This window comes from Pinus tabuliformis, chromosome 2_1, assembly GCF_031772625.1.
Source record: "Pinus tabuliformis cultivar Carrire ecotype Pingquan chromosome 2_1, CPIR1, whole genome shotgun sequence".
In the NCBI taxonomy this organism is placed as follows: domain Eukaryota; kingdom Viridiplantae; phylum Streptophyta; class Pinopsida; order Pinales; family Pinaceae; genus Pinus; species Pinus tabuliformis.
In genome coordinates, this window is record NC_142299.1 from 956532245 (window position 1) to 956560127 (window position 27883).

At 38.0% G+C, this 27883-nt stretch overlaps 1 protein-coding gene across 1 annotated transcript in view; it reads left to right on the forward strand.

The window, feature by feature from the left end:
* Positions 1–440: 440 nt before the first annotated feature.
* The window catches only part of DEK1 (calpain-type cysteine protease family), a 90200-nt gene continuing 62757 nt past the window's right edge, over positions 441–27883 (forward strand). Inside the window, exons 1-9 of the mRNA XM_089403573.1 lie at positions 441–1193; positions 4487–4737; positions 5648–5821; positions 5947–6082; positions 6306–6436; positions 6626–6740; positions 6848–7901; positions 8046–8156; positions 8505–8563. Coding sequence (XP_089259699.1) covers positions 1069–1193; positions 4487–4737; positions 5648–5821; positions 5947–6082; positions 6306–6436; positions 6626–6740; positions 6848–7901; positions 8046–8156; positions 8505–8563 — 2156 coding nt within the window. The 5' untranslated portion in view covers positions 441–1068. The remainder of the gene's footprint in view (positions 1194–4486; positions 4738–5647; positions 5822–5946; positions 6083–6305; positions 6437–6625; positions 6741–6847; positions 7902–8045; positions 8157–8504; positions 8564–27883) is intronic.

Below are 27883 nucleotides of genomic sequence, written 5' to 3' on the forward strand. Positions count from 1 at the left end.
CTTATTACTATCTTAAATGTAACTCACTCCTAACTAAAATAAAGGAGTTATTACTATCTCGAATCGTTGTAATTATTTTTGAGAATGTTTAAAAAAATATTTAAATTACGAGGTTGTGCAGGTTCAAAGCGGGGGATTGTGCCAATTCTAGCTTCGAACTCCTCCATGCTAATCTGGTTTTGCTCATTGGTTAAACACATTTTGACTCACTGACAATTTTGTAAAACCCATAAAAAAATATATTATTATTTAAAGATGCATGAAATTTTTATATCAAGTAAACACTTCAAAATATTTTCAGTTAACGGAATTTGGAGGACACTGTCTGTCTTTTATCGGAACTTTGATGACACTCTTTATCTTTTTACTTATTTTTGATGGGATGAAATCGGTCACTGCTTTGGGCAGTGCAAAAAGCAAATTTAAGGGTATACGCGTTGTAGTTATTCATCCTGAGTTGTTATATATAGTATTCAAAACCCTTGCAGCTCAGCTGAGCCAAAGTTTACCTACCTACCCCTCTTCACTGCCATTTGGGTCATTCATTACCTCCAATTCAATTCTGGCATATAGTCCGTAACGTCGTCATCGTCTGCGAGGCATTGCTTACCTCCATCAGGCTGCCTTGGCCGTGTTCGCATTTAACTCTTGCATCCATCATCTATTTGCCTTCTTCAGTCACTCAAATAGTGGCCATGGTGAAACCCTCATTCTGTAGGGTCCAACGGCTGGACCCTAGTTCATCGCCTTCGCATTCTCGTTCCTGTGAGCACAATGGATTCTGACTGGCCGCCCCTTTCTATTTTCGGGCAATCTGTCATGCCGCCTCTGATATGGGTTTTATACAAAAAATCGCCATGAAAAGGAAAGGGCGTGGCACATTTGATCTCGGCTCATGTGCAGAAAGAGGGTTGTTTGAGGGGTTTTACATTTGTTAGGTTTAGAGAAAAGGATTTAGGGTTACATTGTGTAGAGCAAGGGGTAAATGAGGCTGCAGTGAATGAAGAAGGAAGTGGTGAAGCTGAAGTTGAAGTTGGAGGTGGTGGTATAAAAGGTGGGGGTAGCATTATGGAAGGCGATCACTTGAAACTAGTGATTGCATGTGCGGTATGCGGCACGCTGTTCCCAGTGCTGAGTGCCCTCTCCGTTGCTTTACTATTTGCTGTCAATTGGCGAACCTGGAGAATATACAGGTTAGTTGGGATTCTCTGCTTTATTAGTGTTTATAATGCATGGAATTTAATCACAGTAAGGCACATTGTTATTATGTGGACGTTTTTTGCTTGAACATAAAATTTTCAGCGTCTTCTTTTTATATTTTTTTTTATTTTTCTGGGCCCGAGTTGGAGTGCCTTGTTGATTCCAAAAGTGTGGATTCCTGCGGCATTTTAGTCATGGCATTGCTTACTTTTTTGTGCTAGATTGTAACTCTCACATTGTAAGCAGAATCAGTCACATTGTTGTGCTTGACATTCTCTCCCGAGCCCAAATGACATTATACCGATATTTCAAATTGGTTTTACTTTTCGAGATGTGAGTTTCCATTTAAATTACTTGTGTTTGAGTTCGAGAAACATTACCAAGGACCTTCGGCTTAGGTGCCAGTTCTGTTCGGTAACTATTCTGCCAAAATATCATGGGACTTGTGCCTGGCTCCGTCTCCTTGAGAGTTATGCCATTCTGGACGGGGCAGACCTTGACAAGGATGGAATCCCGTTGGATGTGTTAGAACATCATCGACCTCATCACTTAATTTGTTTCGTTCACCAGTAATCGCCACAGAGGTTTGAAATAAATTTACTAACCATGGGTATTCAAATAGGCTAGTTTGCAGCATAGATTGTGAAAAACCAATTCACTGCTACACGGCATTGTATGCTGGTTATGTATAAACTTTAAAGATGCTTTGGATGAGTGCAGAAAGTTTACTGCCTAGTTACCAAAGGCGGCCAAAACGACAGAATAAATTTGAAAGTTCGGGTATGATTCGGTTCAACCAAAAAGTTCGGCTCAATTTGGTTTGATCATGTTTTTTTGTACAGCGTAGGAAGCTTTCTTGGCTGTATAGATTTTGGGTAGTATAAGCATCTATAAAAGAGGGCTTTCTATTTTTCATTCAGAATAGAAAACTTCCTCCTGTATTATTTTATGTGTAATGCGGTGACTATAAATTATAATATACCACTTGCACCTTGGACAGCAACTATTGTTCCAATTTACTCTCAAAAATCTGGGAATATGTTACAGACTGTTAAAGAGATGTGACATTCAAAATTTTTGAAAAAAAGTGCATGATTCAAGTTGTATACACCAGAAGTTTTTCCTCCTGAATTTTTCCTCATCCTACTGAAGTGAACATGAACTCAAACTTGAGCCTGGGTAACTATGAATTTATTGTCACCATAATCTAAATCCTGGAAATCTGGTCGGCCAATTGACTGATGTTGTGTACTGTAGCTGAACTTTAATATAATATAATTTTTTTTTTATGAACCCAGCCTCCCAAATTTCTGGTTCAGCAGAAGCTGATAATGTTTTATTACAAGTAGAGATCCATGCTACATAAAGCAGAGCAAGCCCAATCACATGAGGAATGGGATCTTATATATATATATATTTTTATTTCGTATTGTTGATGTATCCCCGGACCTTAAAAGAAGATCATGATGTTTTTGAAGGTCAGAGTTTGTTAAAGATCTGAGGGAGCTAAAGTAACTTTTTTTCGAAGGAAAATCTTGCAAAGTACCTGCCTCTTGCCTGAAATATTTGGATGAAGGGCAGCTGAACTGCCCAGCCACAATAGTGTCTGGCAACTCCTGAGGGATTAGATTGGATAATGGATTTGAACGTGTAATATATGGCCTTGCAGTCGGCAACATTTCTTTGGTCGATTGTTCAACCAATTGAGCTAACACTTGGGGCTGAGAAAGCTCAAGTGCTATTTAGGAAGACTGAATAATGAAATTGCAGGATATAATGGAAATGAACAGGAGAAATTATTCTTTGCAGCCCTGTTCAAGTGTCATGCTCTGCTTTGCAAAGTGTTGGGTACAGGTGCTATGAATCATGGCTGCTGAACTACCATTATTATTATTATTAAGTTTAGATTTTAACTGGTTTTTTTTATGTGAAAAGGCTTGAAATAATGTTGGCACTATTGTCTATTAAAATTTAAACCTCGTAAAGGAGTTCATTTTGTGTCTTGATCATAAAAGAATCATATATATATAATTCCATGTCTGTGCTTGTTGAATGCGCAAAAATTGAGTTGCTATTTCTGATAACACACCTATCTCAATCAGCTCAACTGATTTTAATTGCAAACACCATTAGCCATTGAGGCCACTATTTCTTGTTCACGATGCTGGAATGATTTATGCATGTTCTTTATCACTAAATCAATTTTATTATCTTATCTGATCATTTAGCAAGTTTAGACGATAATGTTATTGGTTGATGACACAGTTGGCAACAAATTCTGTTTTATGACCAAATTTTAATTTGTGCATCCAAAGAGATAGCTGTGTGCTACAATGTTTGACAAGCTTTAATGAGAGAAGAAATTCTAGGGGCTAAGGGAGTGTATTTTAAATTTTTACCTTTGTGCTAAAATGTGGGACAGTCGTCAGTGAAAGAAGAAATTCTCGAGGGTAGTTTTTTTCTTTCTTTTCAAGTAGCAGACATGGATTTTTACTACATGTGCATGTATGTCTGTAGTTCTTGTCCCTGCACTATCCTGAGCTTTCGTTTTATGTAGGTGTCAAGATTCATGGTTATTTCTTGAAAGGTAAAACTCTATGGACACAGGAGATTCAAATGATGTTTTGTGCTTAAGGTTGCCTTAAAAGTTAAGTGATCTCTTGGAGGATATTGGTAGATTCAAGTGCTGTTGCCTTACGTTTAATATTTATAAGTAAATAGCTTAGAAGAGTTGCAGAAGCATTACATGTAAGGGAATTGTTGGAGTCTTCATTAAAAGATAATTTTGGTGATTGGATTGTTTGCTGAAATGATATGTTTTAGATTCTTTATTAAACCATATCAGGCATGGCATGACATTGTTTTAATGTCATGCACAATGTAGAATGCCAAAATTCAACTTTTGAAGGACGCATATGGTTTCAATAAAAGCAACCTAATCCCATGTACCTTTCAATAAATGTTGCACATGTACGGGATTCTTGCAGGGGTCTATAATAACATTGGAGTTAGTTCCCCAATTTACTTCATTTTCTATTTGCAGATTGTCTAGCAAAACAAATTTTGTATCAGCATCTTGGTAGCAAATGTTTTATTGTGGTTGGTGTTCTGTTGTCAAATAAGTTGCATATTGTACTTTTACTAATGAAATGCAAAATTCAGTTGAAGCAGATATGGTATGTCGTTCATGTTGCACACCTTCAGTAGAAGAGAGATTACTATGAATCTGAACTTAATCATCTATTATTATTCAAGTTGACTGAAGGCTTTCTTGGATATTTTGCAGCTGGGTTTTTGCTAGGAAATGGCCATCATTTCTTCAAGGTCCGCAGTTGAGTGCTGTCTCGGGATTTTTATCACTTATAGCTTGGGCTGTTGTACTTTCACCAATAGTTGTGGTAATTGCTTGGGGCACTCGGTTGATGATTATTTTAGATCGAGATATAATTGGGCTGGCAGTTATCATGGCTGGCACGGCTCTGCTTTTGGCATTTTATGCTATCATGCTTTGGTGGAGAACTCAGTGGCAGAGTTCACGTATGTATATTCACTATTTTTATCAAATTCCTTAGGGCATCTTTGATAATGTTTGATTTTGGAATGGAATAGCCCATGTGGCCTGAATATTTTGTTTGGAATTTAAAAATTTCTGACATTTATAAGGTATCTACAAAGTTTAATTTGTTCCATAGGGTGTAACTATTGCTTTTTACATGTTTCCCTCTGTACTCTGCTGCTATTCAGTTGAGAATTGTGTAGACATTTGACACTAAACATGAACTGTGTAGAAGTTTTGAGATATCTTATATTTCAGTGGAAATTAGATGATCTATTCTTTTCAGTCTTCATGCTCAATATTTTGCCCATAAAAATTCTGAAACTGGCTGGGTTGTTGGATACACAACTGTCAAAATTTTAGAAAGTGGTGGTATCTAAGGATCTATAAATTCCAAAAATGATCAGCCTCCCTCATTAAACTTCATATTTAATTTTCCTTCTTAAATTTCTTTCCCATGTCAGTTAGGAATTCTATGGCCAAAAATGGCCCTTCCCAGTATAACAAACTGGCAAGAAATGACCTGGAAATGCTTCAAAAGCATTTCCCCAGGATTTCAGAACAGTTTCCATATTGTAAACTTTTCAGGGTATGGGAATGAGCGGTTGTTTTTTGGTATCTTGGGCAGAAGCAAATATGTTCTACAATGATGACAGTTTGGCCAAGCATCTCAATATTTCCCTTCTTTTTGTTTTTGATATCCAAGGAAACAATAGTTTATCAAGCTACTCTAAGCAGGAGGAGCTACTCTAAGCAGGAGGAATAACATGATGTAATTTGGAATTCCAAGTTCCTATAATACTTACATTTTGTAATGAATAATTTCTTGTGTGTTGGTTTAAAATCTCAGGCCGTAGTGATTCAAAGGTGTATGTTTTCTTATTTTGCCAGGGGCTGTTGCAATACTTCTGCTTTTGGCCATTTCATTACTTTGTGGATACGAAATTTCAGCTGTTTATGTAACAGCAGGCAGGAATGTATATTCAGCATCTGGGTTTTTCTTTGGTGTTTCGGCAATAGCTCTAGCAATCAACATGCTTTTTATATGCAGAATGGTTTTTCATGGTAAACATTATTGGCAATTCTGCTGTGTTGTTATTTCTTCTACATGCCATTTGTTTACTTTTGTTTTCTGATCAAATTAAGAACAAGTTGATGAAGTGTTAGTTTTTTCATAATTTCAATTGCAGGAGCAGGCCTAGATGTAGATGAGTATGTCCGGAGGTCGTATAAGTTTGCTTATGTGGATGGTATTGAAGTTGGTCCGGTTGCCTGTTTACCAGAGCCTCCAAATCTTAATGATTCTTTAATACGGAAGCCAAACAGGCAAGATTAGCCTTGCGTGGTTTAAAGATTTGATACATTAGAATTTTGATTTGATTTGATTGATAGAGGGTTTTTGACATAATTATGATTTACTGTTATACATTACATTTGTAAAGGGACATGGAGAAAAAGAACTATGTTTTCTTAATCTGCATGTTTCCTCCTTGATGGATTTGGAGTATGTCATTTGTGTAGAATTCTAACCTGATATGGTCATTCACAGAACTTCTCACTTGGGTTGTCTATACTTTGGGTCTCTGGTTGTACTTCTTGTATATTCCATTCTATATGGTTTGACTGCCCAGAAGGCACGCTGGTTGGGAGGAATAACATCAATTACTGTTGTTGTTCTGGGTAAGTTAAGCCTTGTGCACTGTGTTGCAAATAGCCTTTCAAGTCAACATGTTCCATGAACAAAGTCCAAGTACTTTTGTGATGGGAATTTTAATAGCCAATGTGCTAGGCTAAGTAATTTGTGACGTACACATGATATTGTAAAATAGTTGTTGTAAAAGTTTTGTTTAACATGCTTTGTTCCTCCAGATTCAAATGTGGGAGCATGTTTATTTGGCTTTGAGCTTCTCAAAAGTCGAATTGCTGCTTTGTTTGTGGCTGGAATATACAGAGTTTTCTTAATATGCTTTGGAGTACATTATTGGTATGTTCTGAATGGAATTGATCAATCCCTGCTTTCTATAAATTAGATTTCAGTTTAAATTTCCATATGGTTATTGCTCTCACAGATTAATATTTGTTATGCTGCAGGTATCTTGGTCATTGCATTAGCTATGCAGTGGTGGCTTCAGTGTTGTTAGGAGCAGCTGTTACTCGCCATTTATCTGTTGTGAGTCCATCAGCTGCAAGGAGAGATGCTTTGGAGAGCACCGTGATTCGTCTGAGGGAGGGATTTAGGAGGAAAAGCCCTGGCAGTTCTTCAAGTTTCTCTGAAGGCTGCGAATCAAGTGCAAAGCGTAGCAGTAGTGTTGAAGCTGCTCAAATTGGAACTGCTATTGAGGCTATCTGTAGCAGTAACGTTCAAGGTCAAAGTGATGGTGGGGCAGCTTGGAATGGTGTGACACATGCTGGTACTGAAGATTCTCAAGAGGATGTAAATAGTGCCAAGAGCTTGGATAGTGGAAGGCCAAGCTTGGCATTACACAATAGTTCTTGTCCTTCCACTGCCCTGGAATCAGATAATGGAATAACTTCAGTGGATCAGCAACCAGAAAGACACTGCTCAGAACGCAACAAGCATCCAGCAGTTGGTTCAAGTAGTGGAACAGAAAGTCAAGGGTTTGAGTCAAATACATCAGGGGGGACTTCTGATAATCAGCAAAGCCTAGATTTTACATTAGCAAGAGTTTTCCAGGAAAGATTGAATGATCCAAGGATTAGTTCAATGCTTAAGCTCAAAGCAAGACAAGGTGATCAGGAATTAACCAGTCTTTTGCAGGATAAAGGGCTTGATCCTAATTTTGCTGTGATGCTCAAGGAGAAGGGCCTTGACCCGACAATTCTAGCACTGCTGCAGAGAAGCAGTCTAGACGCAGATAGAGATCACAGAGATAACACAGAAGATGCAGGCATTGATTCAAATACAATGGAAAATGCTGTTTTGAACCAACTTTCATGGTCGGAAGAGCTAAGGCGACAAGGATTTGAAAAATGGATTCAAACCATTCGTTTTGTAGTGCAACAGTTGGCAGGCACTCCAGAGCGTGCTTGGCTCCTTTTCAGCTTTATTTTTATTTTGGAAACAATTACTGTTGCTATAGTCCGCCCAAAAATTGTAAAAGTAATAAATGCAACTCACGAACAGGCAAGGATTCATGTTTGTTGCAAAAAAAAAAAATCTTTCTTGAGTTGTATTGCAATAACATTTTGAGGGCTTTATATAAATTTCAGCTTGATATATGCTGAATTGTTGCTATTGGAGACTAAATATAGTATTGTGCTTGTGCAGTTTGAATTTGGCTTTTCAGCATTGCTTTTGTCTCCAGTTTTCTGTTCAATTATGGCTTTCATTCGTTCACTTCAAGCAGAAGATATGGCAATGACATCTAAGCCTAGAAAGGTAAAGGAATAATATCGGTCGATGATTTCATGCGTTTGCAATATCATTCAAATCTTTCTAATATTTGTCGGTAGTCTGTATGCCTTTCTTTTCATTTGAGGCTTTCTGAAAGGCCAATACCAAATATTTCTGTTTTTTTGCCCTAATGGAATGGCATTATGTTGTCACTCATTGTTTTGTTCAGTCTTTTTCGAATCCTTGTATTTCTATGAGAAAAACTCTTGAATTCCTGTAATTATTGAGGTTCCTGGTAATTAATAATTGTGCTTGAATTGGCTCTTTTGTTGTTGCTTTGAATCCATTAGCAATTTGGTGAAAATCTCTAAGTTGTTTGTTGCTGTATCTCAGTATTGCTTCATTGCATGGCTCATGAGCACCTGTGTTGGCCTGCTTCTCTCTTTCTTAAGGTATGGTAAAGGATCTATCTAATAGCTTCCTTTTGAATGATCAGTTATCTAGAGAACATCTATTGGCATGTTTCTTTATTCTAGCTTTTTCACGGTTTTATTTTATGTAGCCTGATCTAATGTTAAGAACACATATATTATATTGTGTTTGAAAGGATTGACTGGCAACCATATGGCTCTCCTACAGTAAAAACTATAAAGTTGAAGTTCTTGATTCAGGGTAAACCTGAATTCATTAACTTTGGTCATAGCTGATATGTTCAAACATGTAATCTAATGTTATAGGAAACGCTACGTAGTTCCAACTTGCGAATGTCCTTGAAATGCAACATAAATATGGGGTGAAAAAATATGTTGATGATTTTATGCCTTGCATTATCATTCAAATCTTTCTAATATTTGGTGGTAATCCTTAAGCCTTTCTTTTTATTCAAGGCTTTCTGAAATGCCAATACGAAAAATGCCTTTTTTTGTCCTAATGGAATGGCATTATGTTGTTACTTTTTGTTCAGTCTTTTCTGAATACTTGTATTTCTAGGAGGAAAATGCTGAATGGAGTAAATATTTGCTTCAATGGACCTGTTTCAGTGATTATATTGCACAGTCCTAGCTGTAGTTATGGATTATGCATTGATTTGATGTTATTAGAGGTATTGTCAAGTATATGGAATTATGTTTTATTGGTTCCCGTTAAGTTAGCATAATTCTTGGCATTTTACTGCTTAGGTTTGTAATCTCTGATTCTATAGTGACGTGTGTGTCTGTGCACTTGTACTGTTTAGTTTAGGTGCTACTTTAAGTTGCACTAAAATGGATATGCAGATGGAGACAAGGGGAGATAGGGGATTACAAATTTCAGAAAAGACAGATGCAATATGGCAGGGAAATGATAAATATTAAATAGCATATACATTTACACACACACACTTTTTTCCAAGGAAATTTTTGTGGGAAAGCCTACTGGGCACTTCCCCGCGTTTCTTGGATGGTACTTAGTGTAAATCTGTTGGGCTGATAATGATGCCTGGCCTAGGAGATTGACTCCCAGACCTCATGCATGAAGCTCAAAGCACTCAAACCACTTGAGCTAGCCCACCAGGTTTAATTACCTGACATTACTTATAAGAATAGGGGTATTTAAATAACATTTTTTGAATATACTCATCAGGACTGCACTCCATGCAGAGATAGTACATGGATTGTAATTTTGGAAACGGATATGTTATTGTCAGTTTTGGGGCTTCAACGTGGACATTTTGGCTGGATAAATATTATGGTAGCTGAAATGTTGAGGAAATCTGCTCAAAATGGCCTTGCGGCTCTGAAATGACAGTTTTGAGAATCTGATATGGCTCTGAAATGTTTCAAGGCTGTATCCCCTACGTGTCAGTATCTGAAACACTGAATGATGTTTCAAGCACCTGATCCTGATGTTTATTGTAACTTAGCGGGCTACTCACTAAGTTGCATTTGTTGGGGAGCTGCAAATTAAGAGTTAGTAGGTGGTATTTAGATCATTTTGGGTATGTAATTTGTGCCAAAGCAATAGAGGGCCTTGTTATTGCGGGGTTTGAAAGAACATTTGTGATATTCATCAGTGCTCTCTAATAATGTTCATGGATTTTCTGCATTACTTGTTGATGTTACATTATGTTCTGTAGAATTGATGAGAAAAACATTGAATAATATCCTCTATCTTTATTCTTCTGATTTTTGTTTTTCTTTTGTACCTGGTGTTGTTCTGATCATTTTTTTTCCATTTGTAATTGGTACCATGCTAATCAATCATTGAAAATCTAAAATCCACAAAAATGCATAACAATGATGTCTTTAAAGCAATGTTACCGAATTCACCTTAGTTGGACTCTCAAGTTCGACCCTTCTCTGTCTGGAATCCAAGTCAAGTCAACTTGTTTCTGGGTTGGACTCAACCTCAAGTCATCCCATAAGGTTGACTTGCAAATATGGCTTGGAAATGCAAGTCAAACATGTTAGATTGATTTCAGTGAGTCAAACTTTTGAGTCTCATGAGTCAGACACTGTCATCTGTCTATTAAAGAGGTTAAAAAAGTACTCCTGTTTTTTTTATTGATTGATTTCACAACAAACAGCTACCAGACCTGTCAGCTTAGACTATCCAGAGTTTATGGCAATTTGTAATTTGAAATGTTATCATCTATGTCATTTGAAGCAAGTTATTATTGAAATTTGCATTCCATTTCTTTTCAAGAAAAAATGTATCTTTTCCATTACAATTTTTTTTTATACATTTCAGATAGTCCATCAAAATCCAGATTAGAGGTGAAGATGCCTTTCTGTGTCTACTTAATCATCCAAAAACTCATAAGACAACCCCACAACATTCTACAAAAATAAAGTTATACATTTCAGATAGTCCATCAAAATCCAGATTAGAGGTGAAGATGCCTTTCTGTGTCTACTTAATCATCCAAAAACTAAGAAGACAACCCCACAACATTCTACTTGAATACCTCCTAAAGACAGCGTTGGTGATCCAAAACACTATGGATATCCATGATTAGAAAACATTCCTAGGGGAAAGTACATCCTCCTTGCCATCAATGAAATGAGCAACCATGAGATCTCTTACCGGCATATCCCATCCTTTCTTGGATGGTATATTTTCAACCTTCTTGTTTCCATTGTAACTGTGTTATTGTTATATATGAGTGCATCCTAAAAATAGGGATGTTGATTAAAACACTATGAATATCCATGATTAGAAAACATTAATATGGAAAAGTACATGGTCTTATTCCTCAATGAAATGAGCAACCATCAGAGCTCTCACTAACATGTCACATCCTTGCTTGTATAGTTGATTTTCAACCTTGTTGTGTTCCATCATCACATAATTGCATCTACATGTTTGGAAGAGTTCGAACGAATTGGAGAATTCCATGTAAATTCAAGAGCTGAGACTCCATAGATCTGCCCATCCAAGAAATGACCAACTTTGAATTGTAAAAATTTTGAACTGCCCTTATGTTCATTTCCAAAGCTAAGGATGAAAGGATTGATACCACTATTAACTTTGCTGCATTGTTTTTACAATAGTACTAAAATTTAGACTCAGACCCAACCACCTATCAACTCAAGTTTTGACTTGGATTCAATGAATTGGTTTAAAAAAAACATAAGTGAGGTAACTTGTGTACAAATCTTGAGCTAGTAAGACATTTGAAGGTAAGTCATGTGTAAGTATTTTTGTGTCCCTAGCATTAGATATAATCTACTGCGAATGCTGTTATGGTTTTGCCCCTAATGATGTGGATCTCACTTGATTTTGAGAGGTTTGTTTGAAGTGGTATCATATATGTAACAAAGATCACTTGAGGGATGGGTCAACTCCTTTCCAACATATTCAAGAGGATGTTTTGCCTTGTTTTGAGAGCACATTTGACCTTGTAACCGCAACATTGTCCCTCTAGAGATGAGCGTTGGACTTTGAGTAACTTCCACATGGTTTCATAACTCTTGATGTACCTTTCGATGTTGAAACACTGAGAAAGGGAGCTAAGGCATTGGCTTACTCGATGATGTACCTAGATGGACCTGAGATGCCCCTAGGTTGGTCTCAACCCTATTTGGTGGATGTTGCTCTTACTCTAGAGCCTAAATGAGGATATAGATCACTGAGATGATTTGGGAGGGCTAAATGCAAGATTGCTAGCAAGTGAGCTAGAGAAAATATGAACTTGAGATAGTAGAGCTAAAAGCAAAATGACCATAATGGTGACGATGAAAATGTTCATGGTGAAATGTGAAGGGAAGCCTCTCCTAATAATAACAAAATAGTTGCTAGGTCAAATAATGAGGTCAAATAATTAAAAATATTTGTTGGACCAAATCAAAATTTAACCACTTTTGGTATTTTATTATTTTTATTAGGGGAGAAGGTCAAAATATGGTAAATGACCTTTGTTATGGATAATTAACTTACAAAAATGATTTATTAGATTAAATAATTCATAAATAAATGATTTATTAAATTAATCCCATGAGAATGGGTAAAATAGTTAGAAATAATTCATAAATACACGATTTATTAAATTATATCTGTGTGAAATGAGTGACTTGTTAAATTACATCACCCTTTTAGGGCGATATCATATGGATCAAGGGTTGTCATCAAGGCATGGTGTTCTAGCCCTCCCAAATCATCTCGGTGATCTATATCCTCATTTGGGCTCTAGAGTAAGAGAAACATCCATCAAATAATCTAATAAATCATTTTTTTAAAGTTAATTATGCATAACAAAGGTCATTTACCATCTTTTGACCTTCTCCCCTCATAAAAATAATAAAATACCAAAAGTGGTTAAATCTTGATTTGGTCCAACAAATATTTTTAATTATTTGACCTAACAACTATTTTGTTATAATACAGGCTTCCCTTCACATTTCACCATGAACATTTTCATTGTCATCATTATTGTCATTTTTCTTTTAGCTCTACTATCTTGAGTTCATATTTTCTCTAGCTCAATTGCTAGCAATCTTGAAGAGAGAGTATTTTGCCTACAGAACAGGAGTTCTAATGAACCCTCTCACAGAGGAGGTTGAGAACCAAATATAGTCTCTTATACACGTGTCCTATAATACAAAGCTATTCCATTGAGTATTTGGAACTTATATTCTGTGTTATCTTTTATATTTTGGTATTAGAACTTTAGGATTTTCTTCAATATTTACATAATAGGTAACATATTTAAATGTATTTTTTTACTTCATTCTTTGTTTGGACTAGGGTCAACTCAGTTTTGTTTTTTGCTAACCCTACTAGCAAGTGGGCCAAAGAAAATATGAACTCAAAATGGTAGAGAGCTCAAAGCAAAAAGATGATAATGACGATGATGAGAATGATTATGATGAAATGAGGAGGAAAACCTTTCTTGTTTATAACATAACAATTGTTAGATTTGATGAGGCCAAACAATAAAAACATTTGTTGGACCAAGTCAATATGTAACTATTTTTGGTATTTTATTATTGTTGTGAGAAGAAAAGGTTAGAAAAGTTGTTAATGACCTTTTATTATGTAACTAACTCAAAAATAACGATTTATTGAGTCAATTAATGAAAACAATCCATAAATAAATGATTTATTAGATTGTTTTGGGTAAAATGGTTGGAAACAATTCATAAATTAATGATTTATTGAATTATTTTCATGTGAGTGGGTACAATTGTTAGAGATAATTCATAAATTAAATCTTTTCTTTGTGAAAAATTAAAATGACTAAAAATAACTAAGTTATCTTCACATAAATGGTTAAAATTATGAAAACAACTTAGAATTAATGGATTTGTTGGTTATTTTCATGTAAATGGATAAAATTAGTGAAAATAATTTAGGAAAATGAGTTCCTTACACTATTTGCTTAGGTGAAAATGGATTTTAATGTGTAAATCCCATCCCAACATGGCATATTTCGATCATCCTAGTAATTTTGGCTAGGTGATCACTTTTTGTGTGATAACACATGCCCCTCCAATTTATGACTGTTAGGAGCACATCTTTTCTTTCACTAAACATTGGAAGGGGTCAGAGAGAGAGAGAGAGAGAGAGAGAGAGAGAGAGAGAGAGAGGATTTATTGCAAGGATCAAAACCGCTCATGAAGGAGGTTGTTACTGCTCATCAAGCAAGAGTCTCAAAGTGGGTGTACATGATCTCAATGAGGTGAGGGAGACATACCCATACCCGCTAAGGTAACTCAATACAAAGAATAATGATGCACTCGACAAAATGGGGTTAAGCAAAAGAATATATAGTACAAGTGGCTAACATCAATGAACCAACAAATAATACAATGAAATGTATTGGTCGAGATACATGTGCATGGAACAAAGAGGCCATGACTGCTATCATGATTGCTGGTGATTTGGGTACATAGGATCAAATTCCTCCTCGTCGAGGAGAGGGGGTGGACACAACCTGAGAAGCATTGTTGTAGAGGAAGGGGCTTTGAAGATCTGAATAGCCAATTGATGGGAAGCTTATCCTTTGGGCCTTGAGAATGTAGAATTGAGTTAGTGAAATCAATGGAACGACCTCTGAGGCTAGATCATGAACTGCTAAATGTTGGGCATGCAAAGGACTATCTGAAGGGCAACCCCCACATGAGGTTTTAAAAAAATCACATGTGCACCATGAATGTGTTACAATCATTCGAAGCACTAGACTATTGAGTATGATTCTTGATTGCGCGATAATGAGATAAGGTCGAGCATGCTGGAAACAACAAAGTTTGAAGGCGTTGTGGTCTTTCTCTATTGGATCTAAGGCACCCATCATTGAGGAGAATGGATCCAATGTACATCACCCACCAAGTCCAATGCTCCAGAACAAATGTGTTGACGGTGATAGAGGAAGGCTTGTTGAAGTTAAGGAAATGATGAGGCCTTAACAAGGGCACAAGGTATATAGATGTGACTGACAAAGATTGACACCAATGGGGAATGATGGTTTGAGGGGTGGACTTACAACTTCCTTATACATCATAGCATGTAAGGTAGTCTTGGCAATGACAAAAAACATTTAACAAGGAACAATAAACTAGTACATAGGGTTTTTAAAAAGACATCAGTAACCAGTGGGACATATAGAGGTCAAACCTCGACAATACATTATGGGTATGACTCACAGAGTTGCTGACATATTGTAATAGCACTCAAGATGGTTTTGAATAGACTTCATGGGACATGATGGTGACTCATCTTTGATGCTTTGAACAAAGGTGACAAAATGACGCTATCAGTGACCGAATCGAGTACAAGAGGTATAAGGTCCTCTTGGAATAAACCACGAGGTTATAAAGGGGGAAGTTCAACGTGACATGGGTTGTCAACATGATAATGATAAATGTAGTTATTCTTAGCTATGGTGTGAAGACAAATTGGATTCCTAATCTAAAAGGGATTTAAACGACATGGGCAGCAAAATGCAAAAGGGTTAATGGTGTTGGGTTGCCCATGTGAGGAAGGCTCGAACACTTGATAGATGACGTATGCAGAAGATGGATGGGATTGTCCATCTATCAAAGTGTGGGGGTCCCTAAGGTGACGTGCTTTGAATGACAGGGAAATGTAATGAATTAGGTATGTTGCTTGTATGCGAAATGTTATAGGGAATAGTGGCCCAAAGGGGACCCTACTATTGAAAAGTGTAACTAGGTTCGGTCTTCATAATGACATGTAATTGTGATTTTATGTAAAGAGATGCAAAGAAGAAAAATAAAATTATTGTATTGCATCATGGGTTTCATGAGCAAGATATTTTCTTTTTGAGTTAAGTCTCCCATTGAGAGCCTTTAGGAATTTTGTCTTCTAGTCATAGAAGAATAAAATAGTCATTGTCATGTAAAGAAGTCATGTTACACATTGTAAAGAGTCACACTTGTCTATGTAAAGTAATCCTCCAAGACCTTGTCATTAGCCCTCTTCAAGTCGGCCTACAACGAATGAAGAAACCTCAAGGATCATGTTGGCTCTCCCTCAAGTGATCATGTCGGCCTAAAAGGCATAAGACAATGTGTATATATAGTCACACTCGGGCTCACTTGGAGGTAAGTAATTCCATGAAGAAGAGCCTACAAGAATAAGTGTGAAGAAAGGACTAGACAAGAGAAGTGAAGAAAGGATAGTGAAGGAAGGGATTATTTTGGGGATCCTAATTTGGGCTTGTATACTCTCCCACGTGCGAAGGAAGCAGGTTTGAGGGTATAGAGAGAAGGTCGAAGAACAACTTGTTGCTGCATTAAGGTGACCTTGTTTGGGTATAGGATCTCGAAAGAACAAGCCGAGGAGAAGTGCTATAGGTCTCCTTCTCTTGAAGAGACTAATTAAGGAAGTGAAGATTGTTCTAGGGTTCTTGGAATAAGGTTAACCTAAGAGAATGAGATTCTCTAGGGAAGTCGAGAAGAGCAGTTCAAGACTCTAGAAGGAAGCCGAGAAAAAGGGAGGTTGAGAAGAGCATTTTGAGACTCTAGAAGGAAGCCGAGAAAAAAGGGAGGCCGAGAAGAGCAACTCGAGACTCTAGAAGGAAGCCAAGAAAGGGAAGAGGCAGAGCATCAAGGATGCTAGTGATAAGGGCCTTGGGAGGACACTAGAATCTAGAGTCTTTGTCATGGTTTGGTATTCGCCAATTTGAGATCTATAAGAAGAATTTCTGATTGGGTTTTCCTCTCAAAGAGAGAGGTTTTGGCCCTGGCTGACAAGCCTACATACTGAGTCTTTTGTCTTCTATTGTTCATTTGGTAATTGCCTTGATGAAAATAACACAATAATAACTTAAAGAAGAGAAGATCATAATCCAAGAAGTAATTGTCTGGTGATAGGTTTTTAGAATTTCAATGCACGTATCATGACGTATATGTAACTAGAAGTTTGAGAAGAAAGTATTTGCAATAATAGCGAACACTAAGTGGGTGCAACGAGGCTAGTCAATGACCTTTCTGTAGCAACATTGATTAATGTGCATTGAAAGAGACAAAGATAGACCAAGTTCTTTGTTGCGGAGTTTGAGTGGGGTCCTATCTGGAATTCCCCCTTAAACGTGGGGATATGTGTGGAGTTTGAGTGGGGTCCTCTCTAGAATTCCCCTCAAACATGGGGATATTTGAGGGAAGCTTTGCTGGAATTAGTGGCTAGGTCGGATCATGGAATGGATCGTTTATTAGCTGGTTTAAAATCGGGGAGATTCAAACTAGCCTTAAAAGGAAGGATTGGTTGGGTCATGTTTGTTCCAAGATTAGTTCTGCTTATTTCCAACATTGGTACATGCGTTAGTTAGCATTGGCATTACCTTCACTATTAACACCCACATTTGGGTTGACATTGTTGTTGGTGTTTACACTTACCATATTGGCAGTGTCTTGGGCTTGAGTGGAACTAGAAGATGAGGAGCTACTTGATGAATCAGAGGAGCTAGAGCCTGAAGGTGGGCTGGGGGGTGGGAGTCGGGACACTAACTTGTCAAGTAGGTGTGACAAACCATCCAAGAGGAAACCGGGGACAAAGGCTTCTTATTCACGATGGCGCTTTATGATAATTATGGTGTTGAGACAAGGTTTACATTGTTAAAATGGGTCGAATCTAGAAGGTTAGGTAAGGGGTGAATTGATTCAACAAACAACACTCAAATATTGTGTGTAGGTGGTGCAAAGTGGTTTTCTGTGTCTTTGATATTTTAATTTAATTCAAGTAGCCTCGTTTTATGTAAATGAGAAGACTCTACCAAACAAATCAACTACTCCTTAAACAAGTCCTAGACTATGTTTTGAATGACCTTCCAACCAACTTAGGTGCTTGGTAATCACCCCTGACTAAGATTGAGTGAATGTATAAGAGATAGTTGACCTTATGGGCCATCAGGTGATGAAATCCTATAGACTTGCAAACATTTTCCCTAGGTGTAGTTGCTTCCCACAATTGTAACCTATAAGGTAGTTTAAAATTCTCACTAAAGTTACCTTCATCAAGTGGGGTAAGAGAATGTCAACTTTTGGGTGTGAACTTAGGATGTAGATTCCTGGCCAAGAGTTGGGAGCCCAAGGAGAATTAGCCAAATCCAAAATCTAAGTCTTACCCCCCTCCACGAGTTTCTTTTTGCATTAATTTTGACCATTGGATGATGAACCATTTCAAGCTCCTTAAGGACAACTACATATCTCAATGTATAGTAGCCAAGGGGAGTTGCTTGGATGCTTATCGCAATGGCTCTAACCTAACTATTAGATTGTTTTGGTGCCCAAATGTGCTTAACAATCTGTAGTAGTCGCTGTAACGCCCTCCAAAATTTTGGCTTGCACTCAAATTTTAGAGCCTTCCTTGTTTTTTCCTTTGATGGTTGCAAACACTCGAGCTCATTCCTGGAGCTCCTTTAGAGTTTTTCCACTCTTTTGCTTGCTTAATCAACTGTCATCTTTCACATTGTTGATTGCTTTGTCATGCTTGCGATCTTGTTCTGGTGATTTCGAAGGTATGTCTTTGTCTGTATGGGCTTTCCTAGCTATGTGAACATCGGTCGCACTAACACACAAATTTGTAAGCATTGTTGCGCAAGTGTCGTCACGATCGTCCAAAGGTCTATCCCAAGTGTCGCACTTGTCGCTTTCAACTCTAGACAGTCCCACGGAGGGTCATGCTTTGTTATGTTATCCCAGTGGTCAGTGTTGTCATGTTGTCGAAGTATGCTAAGTGTGTGATCACAATGTCGAGTCATCACAAGTTCACTTGCCTCTCACACTTAGCCATTTTCCTGAAAACCTCTCGACAACAACTCCACTTCACCGGACCTTGACTATGTTGCACTGCGCAGTCTCAGCCCTCAGTGGTGCTGCTCTGCTGCTTGGAATTGCGCAATGCTTGAGGCTGTCCTCCGGGTCAGTTGCACTGCGTAATCCCAGAGGTGAGCAACCTGTCTTCCTTCCCAGAACTGCGCAAAGACTGCGTCAAAGCCCGACCTGAACAACGCACTCCACAAGATCAGTTATTAAGCCTTCTTCTTGCTCGCTGGAACCCCACACTGCATTGCTCCTAGAAACTGCACAGAGGTGTCCTCCTAGTAACCTCCCTCAACCGAGACTCACTGCACTCAAACATTGCGCAGAATTGTCCTTTGGTCCCTTGTCTTCCCTCGGGAAATTGTGCAGAGGTTCCTGTCAGGGCCCCACCTTGCAATTGCTACTGGTGTCCTCAACTGCGCAAACCTGCCTCTTAGTGGCCTTTGCGCAATTTTTTTCCCTGATAGTGAAGACTGTGCCCCAGAGTTCCTCATCCAAGCCTGAGCTGTGCTCTACGTAGTCTCAGTGACTAGTCTCCCTCCCTGTCACCTGGAACTGTGTAGTGCGCAGTTACTGGGCCCTCTTCCCAGCCTGTCATCTGTCTCGGGCCCGGACAATGGAAAACAATGCAACGTGATAGACTAGGAGGTTTTGGATTTGATGTTGTCCCGTCATGAGTGAATTGTAGGAACAGGTACTTTGGCAGATCATGGTGAAGATGACGAACGAGATGAAGAAGCGCAGATGCTAGAAGACTTACTTGCAGTTGGACGGACGAAAGAAGGCCATCAAACAACAAGTGAAAGGAACACATGCATGTGGTTGTCTTTCAAGATCAAGACAATTGAAGACCCTGCAACATCAAGCCTTGCGGAGGAGAAGACAAAGCACACCCGAGAGTACATCCATCACATAGCAGCACAACATCTTGACATTGCCACCACAGCGAGCTAGTCCATGTCAACAATGTCATGTCAAGTTGTGTCATCAGTTTTCAAGGCCACATCACCACTATGGGCCATATTTGTTGTAACTAAATGTAATGTAAAGTGAAAGTCCAATGGACGCACACATGAAGTTGAAGAGTCATGTCAGTTGAAAAGTCATAGGAAGTTGAACGGTCACGAGGGTAGTCCAAGAGTCACAAGGGTCAAGCATCACCCTTGACATTATATACCCCTCCCATTGTGTGAGCAAGGACTTTTCACTGTGGCTCCTCCTACATAGCCTTGAAAGTTTTAGTTTGTTCTTTGAGGAGTGAGGAGTGGCTCCAACGTCCCACTACTGGGACTAGTGATGTATGGTGTACAAATGTGTCTTGGAACTTTTGCCTAATTCAGAAGCCTGTTAAGGCCAACACATTTTCACACATGTTTTGTAGATGTTCGTAAGACTACTCTAAACATTTATAATGCATGTTTGCTTAACTTGTACTAAGATAGTTGAACTGCTTTGGTTGTTTTAGTACTTACATTGTTGAGAATGTGTTGCATTGCTATCTCGTCCTTGTGGACTACTCTGCAGGACATTAGACAACTTGTCTTGTTTACTGGGTATAACGACCATCACATCCGTGTGGACTACTCTATTGGATGGTGTACATGTTTTGTCTTGCACTTTGGTTTTAACGACTGTTGCATACGCTGTGGACTACTCCGCTGGATGCTGGACAAACCCTTTTTGGTTCGTGTGTGTCTCTTCTTGGGTGGTACTATTGCCTCTCACTTAGAGGCTCACTTTACTCTCCCCCTTTGCATTAAGAGAACCTAGACACAAGTTACATTACCCAATCACCCTAAACTTGTAGAACAAGTTCATAGTAGAGAAAAATAGGAAAAATTTGCAGTTTTTAGAGAATTTTCCAATGTAGTTAACACAGTTAATGGAAAATACAAGGTGGCTCGACACTATTTTAGGACTGAATGTTGTAGTGGTCTTCGAGGTGCTCAAGATGTTAGGATTTGCTTTGGCTTTGTTGTATGTTGACCTCTTAAGACATGTAATTTGCAAATCTCAGAGAAAGGTAAAGAACAAAGCAAATGATCTAAGAAACACTATAAATGGAAAGTAAATGAGTGGAGAAAGAGATATGATTACCCACAAAACAAAACTTAGGAACTAAGATGTTTAGATCTCTAATGGAGTTGCGAGTTTGTTGGTAGCTTTTTGCAACATGGGTTAGCAAAAAGCAAAACTATGGGTCGTACCTATAGTCCATCAAGCAATGAAGTAAAATATATATTTAAATTCGCTAACAATTGTCATTATTATAGAAAATTCTAAGAAACCCAGTACCAAAATATAACAGATAACTCATAAAATATGCTCCATTTGCTCAATAGAAAGGCTTTGTATTGAATATCACTTGTAGAAGAGACCAAGAGAAAAGGTTTTAAGCCTCATTTCTTGGGGGGTTCGTTGAGAATCTTGTTTTGCAAGCAAATGCTCTCTCCCCAAAATGGCTAGAAAGTGGGCTAGAAAAGATATGAACTCACAATGGTAGAGCTTTAGGAAAAATTGACTCTAATGACAATGATGAGAATGATGATGGCAAAATGAGGAGAAAAACCTCTCCTATTTATAACGAAACAATTGTTAGATTTGATGAGGTTAAATAATAAAAATTATTTGTTGGACCAAAGCCAAATCGAACTACTTTTGGTATTTTATTATTATTGTGAGTGGAAAAGGTCAAAAAAGTGGTTAATGATATTCTTTATGGGTAATTAACTCAAAATAATGATTTATTGAGTTATTTAATGAAAATAATCCATAAATAAACAATTTATTAGATTATTTTTGTTTGATTGGGTAAAATGTTTGGAAATCATTCATAAATAAATGATTAGTGAGCTATTTCCATGTAAATTGGTAGAATGGTTAGAAATAATTCATAAGTTAGAATTACTTATTCAATGATTTCTATGTAAATAAATAAAATAAGTGAAAATAACTAAATTAATTATATAATTTGGTAAAATTATGAATATAACATAAAATTAATGGATTTATGGGTTATTTTCACGTAAATGGATAGAATTAATGCAAATAACTAAGGAAAAGTTGTTCCTTAGGTTATTTCCTTAGGTGAAAGTGGGTTTTATTTTGTAAAACCCATACTAACACGGTGTATTTTGGTCAACTTAGCAATTTTGGCTAGGTGATCACTTTTGTTTGGTAGCACTATCCATAGACTAGAATGCAACTAGATTGCTCTGCTGATAAAAGAATGTTCGTGAAAGTGATTTTTTTTTTATATTGTTGCTCTTGCTTAAAGGTGGGGTTACAGGGACCCTGTGCTCCAAGCACTCCTATAACCCATCTTTGACCTCCACAGTTGATTTTTGTAGTTTGGCCAGGTACTTCTACACAGGCCTAAGTGTTTAGGAGTGCAAGAAGTCACCCACGTATCTCCTTAGGACATTTGCTCTAGTGTGAGCGAGTTGCTTTTGCAACTTGGTGAGGTGAGATTTAATCTTGGTCGTCAATCACTTTAGAGATTAGAGTTAAGGATTTAGCTCGATGTAAAATTATAAAAGCAAGGCTAAGGAAAGGAGAAGACACCATACAACAACACAAGACATTGAGAGAAACATCTCAATGAGGAGTGTGATACTCTATTGTGTCTGGTCTAAGGAAGTGTAGAAGGGGAGCAATGAAGATCTAGATCAACGAAGGAGATCGAGGACCGATATAGGGCTTGATTTTTTGGATCAGATCCAAAGCATTCTAGTGAGGAGTGTGATACTCTTTAGGGTGTGACGAAGTGTAGAAGGGGAGCATCAGGCATTTAGATTAGCGAAGTAGTTCGAGGACTGATTTGGGGCCTTATCTATTGGATCAGATCCAAAGCATTGTATATTTGTAATATTGCTTAGTTGGGTCATTATCCCAAGATGGGAGCCCAAGTAAGTTTTGAATATTAATGAAGAGCTATTAGTTGGATAGAATCTATTTGTGTCATTATGATTGAGATTGGTTGTGTGAAATTTGCTGTTGCTAATTAAGTTAAGAATCTAGTTGTGCTTTTGTTTAGTAGATTTGTAATTTGCTAGGTTAATGAGTAGCTGGGTGGTAGGTTCACATGAAAATTTACATGGTTTTAGAGCTCGAAACTCTGAAAATTGTTATCTAAATTATGCAGAAGCTAGGTCCATACAATATTGCAAGGGATAGGTTTGTCTATGCTCGTACAATATTTTTTTTTTTGGCTGTTTAAATTATTTAATTTACAGGGTCGAAGGAAATCAATCGTACGAATTTGAGGTTGATTGTTGTGTGGAAAGGGGGTCGAAGACAATTTTTTTCGCTGAGTTTTAAAGATTAAAAAATAGGGGGTTGACAACTCTAAGTGGGTCGTCAGACCCACACAATTACCATCCACAGAGAAGCACCAATAGAGAGAAGGTTGATGGCGTTCGAGTAGGGAGTTGCGAGGAGACCAAGGGCACAAGCAGATCATCTAGTGGCAACACAGATCGAAGTCGTGTAAGCAATTGAACAAGTCGATAAGTTATCATGGGCAGCTAGAGTAGCAACCAAGGGCTGTAGATTGGGGCACAGGGTTTGGCCGATCGACAAGCTAGCATCATCAACTATTTGATGCACAAGTAAACAATGTCAGCAAGGAAATATGGGCTTGAAGGAGTACCGACACAACATAAGTTGTTAAGTGTAGGTGGCAAAAAACAGGCCATTAGACGTCTAGAGACACATAATAGTGTCTGACACGAGCATTCTAGGGCATACATTGAGTGGGCAACCAATAGTCGGGTCAGACCAAGAGGTAAACAAAGCTGTGGGTTGAGCTAGTAGTCACTAAAATTGGTTGCGGTCAGAGAATAATGCAAAGGTGCCTCAGTGGATGCTAGGGTCAACCAGTTGGAATGTGGCAGGGATTGTCTATAGGGGTCAGAGCAACGTTGAGAAAACACACATTGCTGGCAGTAAACTGACTGAGTTGTCGACATAGACAAGGTTGCATGAGATAACCATTGAGGTAGAGAAGCTGGTGGTTGCAAGGAGTAATGAGTTGTGAGTGGAGAGGTAGTGTTCACAATGCCCACATATAGGAGTCGGGCACAATTGACAATTGACAAGCGGGTTTAGCTGCAGTAGTTGTTGTAGAGGAACTTAGGACCAAGGCAGAAAGAGATTTGCCAATTGCCAATCGTGTACCAAAGAACCAAAAGATAGGCAAATTGTGAGATTGGTGGAGGTCAACCCTCAGAGGGGGACCGTACAAATCATGGCGTGACAACCAAAGCCTTTTTTGTTGACTTTTTGATTTCGAGATGGTAGAAAACGGTTTCAGGTTCAAGGAAGGGCTAGAGGGCGCTTATAATTTCAGTCCATGGAAGGAGAGAATAACGCTAGTTCTCATGGATTACAACTTATGGGGTTTAAAAAAAATCAAGCTACACCTGCTACAAATGCTACCACTTTGCCTGCTCATAATTTAAAAGATATGAAAGCTAGATGTATCATGATGGATGGGGTGAAAGATCATGTGATCACTCACATATCAGGAAAGAGTAGTGCTTGTGAGATGTGGACTACTTTGCTCAGAGTGATAATTAGAATTGGAAAATGGTGTTGAGGGAAAAATTAAGAAACACCGATATAATTGAATCAGACACATTTGCATCATACCTCACTAGGATTCAACAAGTTCGAGAGTTTGGAGTTGTTGGGGGTCGCTGTGTTAGATGAGGAACTTTTAAGGATAACCTTCTGGCCGTTTATGAAACTAGGGGCTACCTTTGTGATAGGTGTTCTAGCACAAGAAAAACTATAGAATTGGAGTGGATTGTGGGATGATTTCATTCGAAAGGAAATTTGGGAGAAACCATGTCATGGAGGATAGAAAAAGAGGGGGGATGATGAGAATCTTGCTCTTGCTAGTCGGACAATGAGGAGTAAAGGTTTGAGTAGCAGGTTTGAGGAGTCAACCTCACAACCAAAGAAGGGATTGACTAAGGTCAAGTGCTTTGCTTGTCATGAGAAGGGACGCTATGCTTCACAATGTCCAGAGAGGAAGAAGGGTGGAAAGGATATGCTGTCAATTGTAGTTGTGTCGACAAAATCTTAGGAGGAGTTTGCTAGGAAGTTTGAAACTGAGTTCACACTTATTTTTTACTTTTTTCCCAAGAACATTATTAGTGGGTGCGTGGCTGCTAGACAGTGGAGCCTCATATGACATATTATAGGGGAATGTGAGCTATTTGACAACATGATTGAGGCAGACTTAGGGTTGCATTTAGATTTTGGTGATGATTCCAAACACGCAATGAAAGGGTTTGGAATGATGATATTCTAGCTTGAGTCAGGGGGCAAGTTGGAAGTGAAGGACGTGCTGTGGGTGTCAGAACTCAAGTGGAGTTTGCTTTGTCTCTATGATAGAGAAGAAGGGGTTTTGTGTAGCATTCTAGGATAGATAGGCATTGATTAGACCCAAGGGATCTAGCTTTGACAAAGGCCATGCCATCGGAGTTAGGGAGAGCAACTTGTATAGGCTAAATAGTAAAGTGCCAACCTATTCGAGTAATGTCAAGAAGCGGAGCATTGACAAAGAACAAGGAGTAGATAGCCACAAAGGTTAAGCAACTTAAAGCGAGTCAACCTTTAGGTTTAGGTGGAGAGGTGCAATCCACAAATTCCTTCAAGGTTGTCAAAAAGGTCTCCATGTATGAGATGACCTTACAAGATGTTCAGGAGCATGATTCTTCTAGGAACTAGACTAAGGGAGTAAGACTTCGAGGATGTTTCTAGAACAAGTGCAGAGAAGGCTTCTAGTATAGAGGGAGTAAGAAAGGCAACAAATGCAGTTCCAGGATCAAAGCTACTTCCACGGGGTAGAAGTGCCTCCCTCGTTTAAAGGGAGTGTTGATGCTTTTGCCTCGGGCAATTACTCTTAAGTTCTACACAAACCTAAGTGTCTATGCGTGCAAGTAGTTGTTCACAAATCTCGTTATGACACTTTATTTATTGTGAGCAAGTTTCTTTTGTAACTTAGCTTAAGTTTCGACTTAGGAAAGTACATAATTATTATGTTAGCTAATTGAGATAAAGTAAACATAGGAAAATTGTAAAGTATTTACTTTAATGATTATGTTTTAAGCTCAGCCCTGGATCTCAAGTGAGGCGAGATCGAATGTCAGCGATCAATCACTTTGGAAATTAGGGTTAGGGATTTAGCTCAGTGTAAAGTTATAAAAGCAAGGTTAACAAGACACCCTACCACAACACACGACATTAAGAGAGGCATCTCAGTGAGGAGTGTGATATTCTAGTGTGTTAGGTTCGAGGAAGTGTAGAAGGGGAGCATTGGAGATCTAGATCAACCAAAGAGATCGAGGACCAATCCAGGGACCGATCTGTTGGATCATATCCAAAGAATTGTATATCTGTAATCTTTCTTAGTTGAGACATTATCCCAAGATGGGAGCCCAAGTAAGTTTTGAATATTAATGAAGAGCTTTTGATTGGGTAGAATGTGTTTGTCATTATGATTGGGAATGGTTGTGTGAAATTTGCTTCTGCATAATTAAGAATCTAACTATGCTTTCATTTAGTAGATTTGTAATCTTCTAGGTCAATGAATTGCGAGGTACTAGGTTTGCAAGAAAATTAGCACACAATTTGATCTTCTCTTAAATGAGCGAATGATACCTTGGGTTTAGGAAATACTTAGTTGCATGTATATGGTGATGGAGTTGATTGTTCAATCTATTGTCAATGATCTCCTAGATAAGCACATACTGACCTACTCTATTCTTGTAGGTTGCCTTTATTTGCTCCTTTGCTTGATCCATAACTTGATAGTTGTGATCCATAGCTTGATAATTGTAACGCATGGCTAAATTACCCCATCCACCAATTGCGACACCTTAACAAGTGGCTTGTCAACTTTCATAATCTTTGCTCTTTTTTTTTTCCTCCAAAAACTACTGTTAAACAATTTCTTTTTGGTGTCTTTTCCATCTTTTCAAGTTCTATTCTTGGGGAAGGAGAGACTGCAAATCTCATGATGGCAGGCCTATCAGGCTCTCTAACCATTAGGCACAATACCCATCAGTGGTTGTAAATGTATTTTGTGATAAACTTAGAATGTTTTATATGTTCTTTAACCATTCCACTTTGTCTATGTCCTCGAGCATGAGGTCAACGCAATGTGCAACACATGGGGTTCAAAATAAGGTCCTATATTTGGACTCGAGCAATCTTACTAGGAAGAACATAGTTAAAGGCATTATTTATGATGACTCAAACAACATTTTGCTACTGCACTATCCTAACCAGTAATCCAAAAGCTCAAATAATGGGTTTACATATTTTTCCTTGATAGATGCATCAATTAGTTTCAAAAACATGGTTCCTTGAGGGAAAAAGACAAGGAAATGTTTTTGTACAGTTCTTTCCATTAGTCCGTCCATCCGACATGATCATAGAGTTGTTGTTGGTACATGACTCTTAAACTCCTTCAAATATTCATTAATGGACAAAACATCTTTATTCAAACGAGATACCCTCGAGTCATGCATACTAGGGCCTTTGAAACCCTTTCTTTTAGTAATGATAGATTCCCACATAGCTTGGTAATAAGGTGATCAAGCAACATTGAAGGGGATATTTGCATCATACCACCATTGACCATTGTATTCAAAAGTAGTATATTTGTATTGCTTCTTCCAATGACAATCTAAGGTGGGTTGAGTTTGGCTTGGTTGAGAGGCACTAGCAAAAGTGACGTTGGAGGAAGGTGTGAAATAGCTCGGAAACATGAGACTCAATGTGAGACTCAAAAGGGAGGAACATAATAGAAGAGGTCATGAACATTGATAAAAGGGACAAAGGAATAGTCTTCAAGTTCAAAATCAACAATAGCACTTGTTCTCATAAGTGCAAGTTGCCTTTTCCTTGCAATTTTTATTTATTTATTATTAATTTCCTTTTCCCTGGCATTATTGTTTTCAAAATTTTCAAATTGACTGAGAATTTCTACTCTAATCT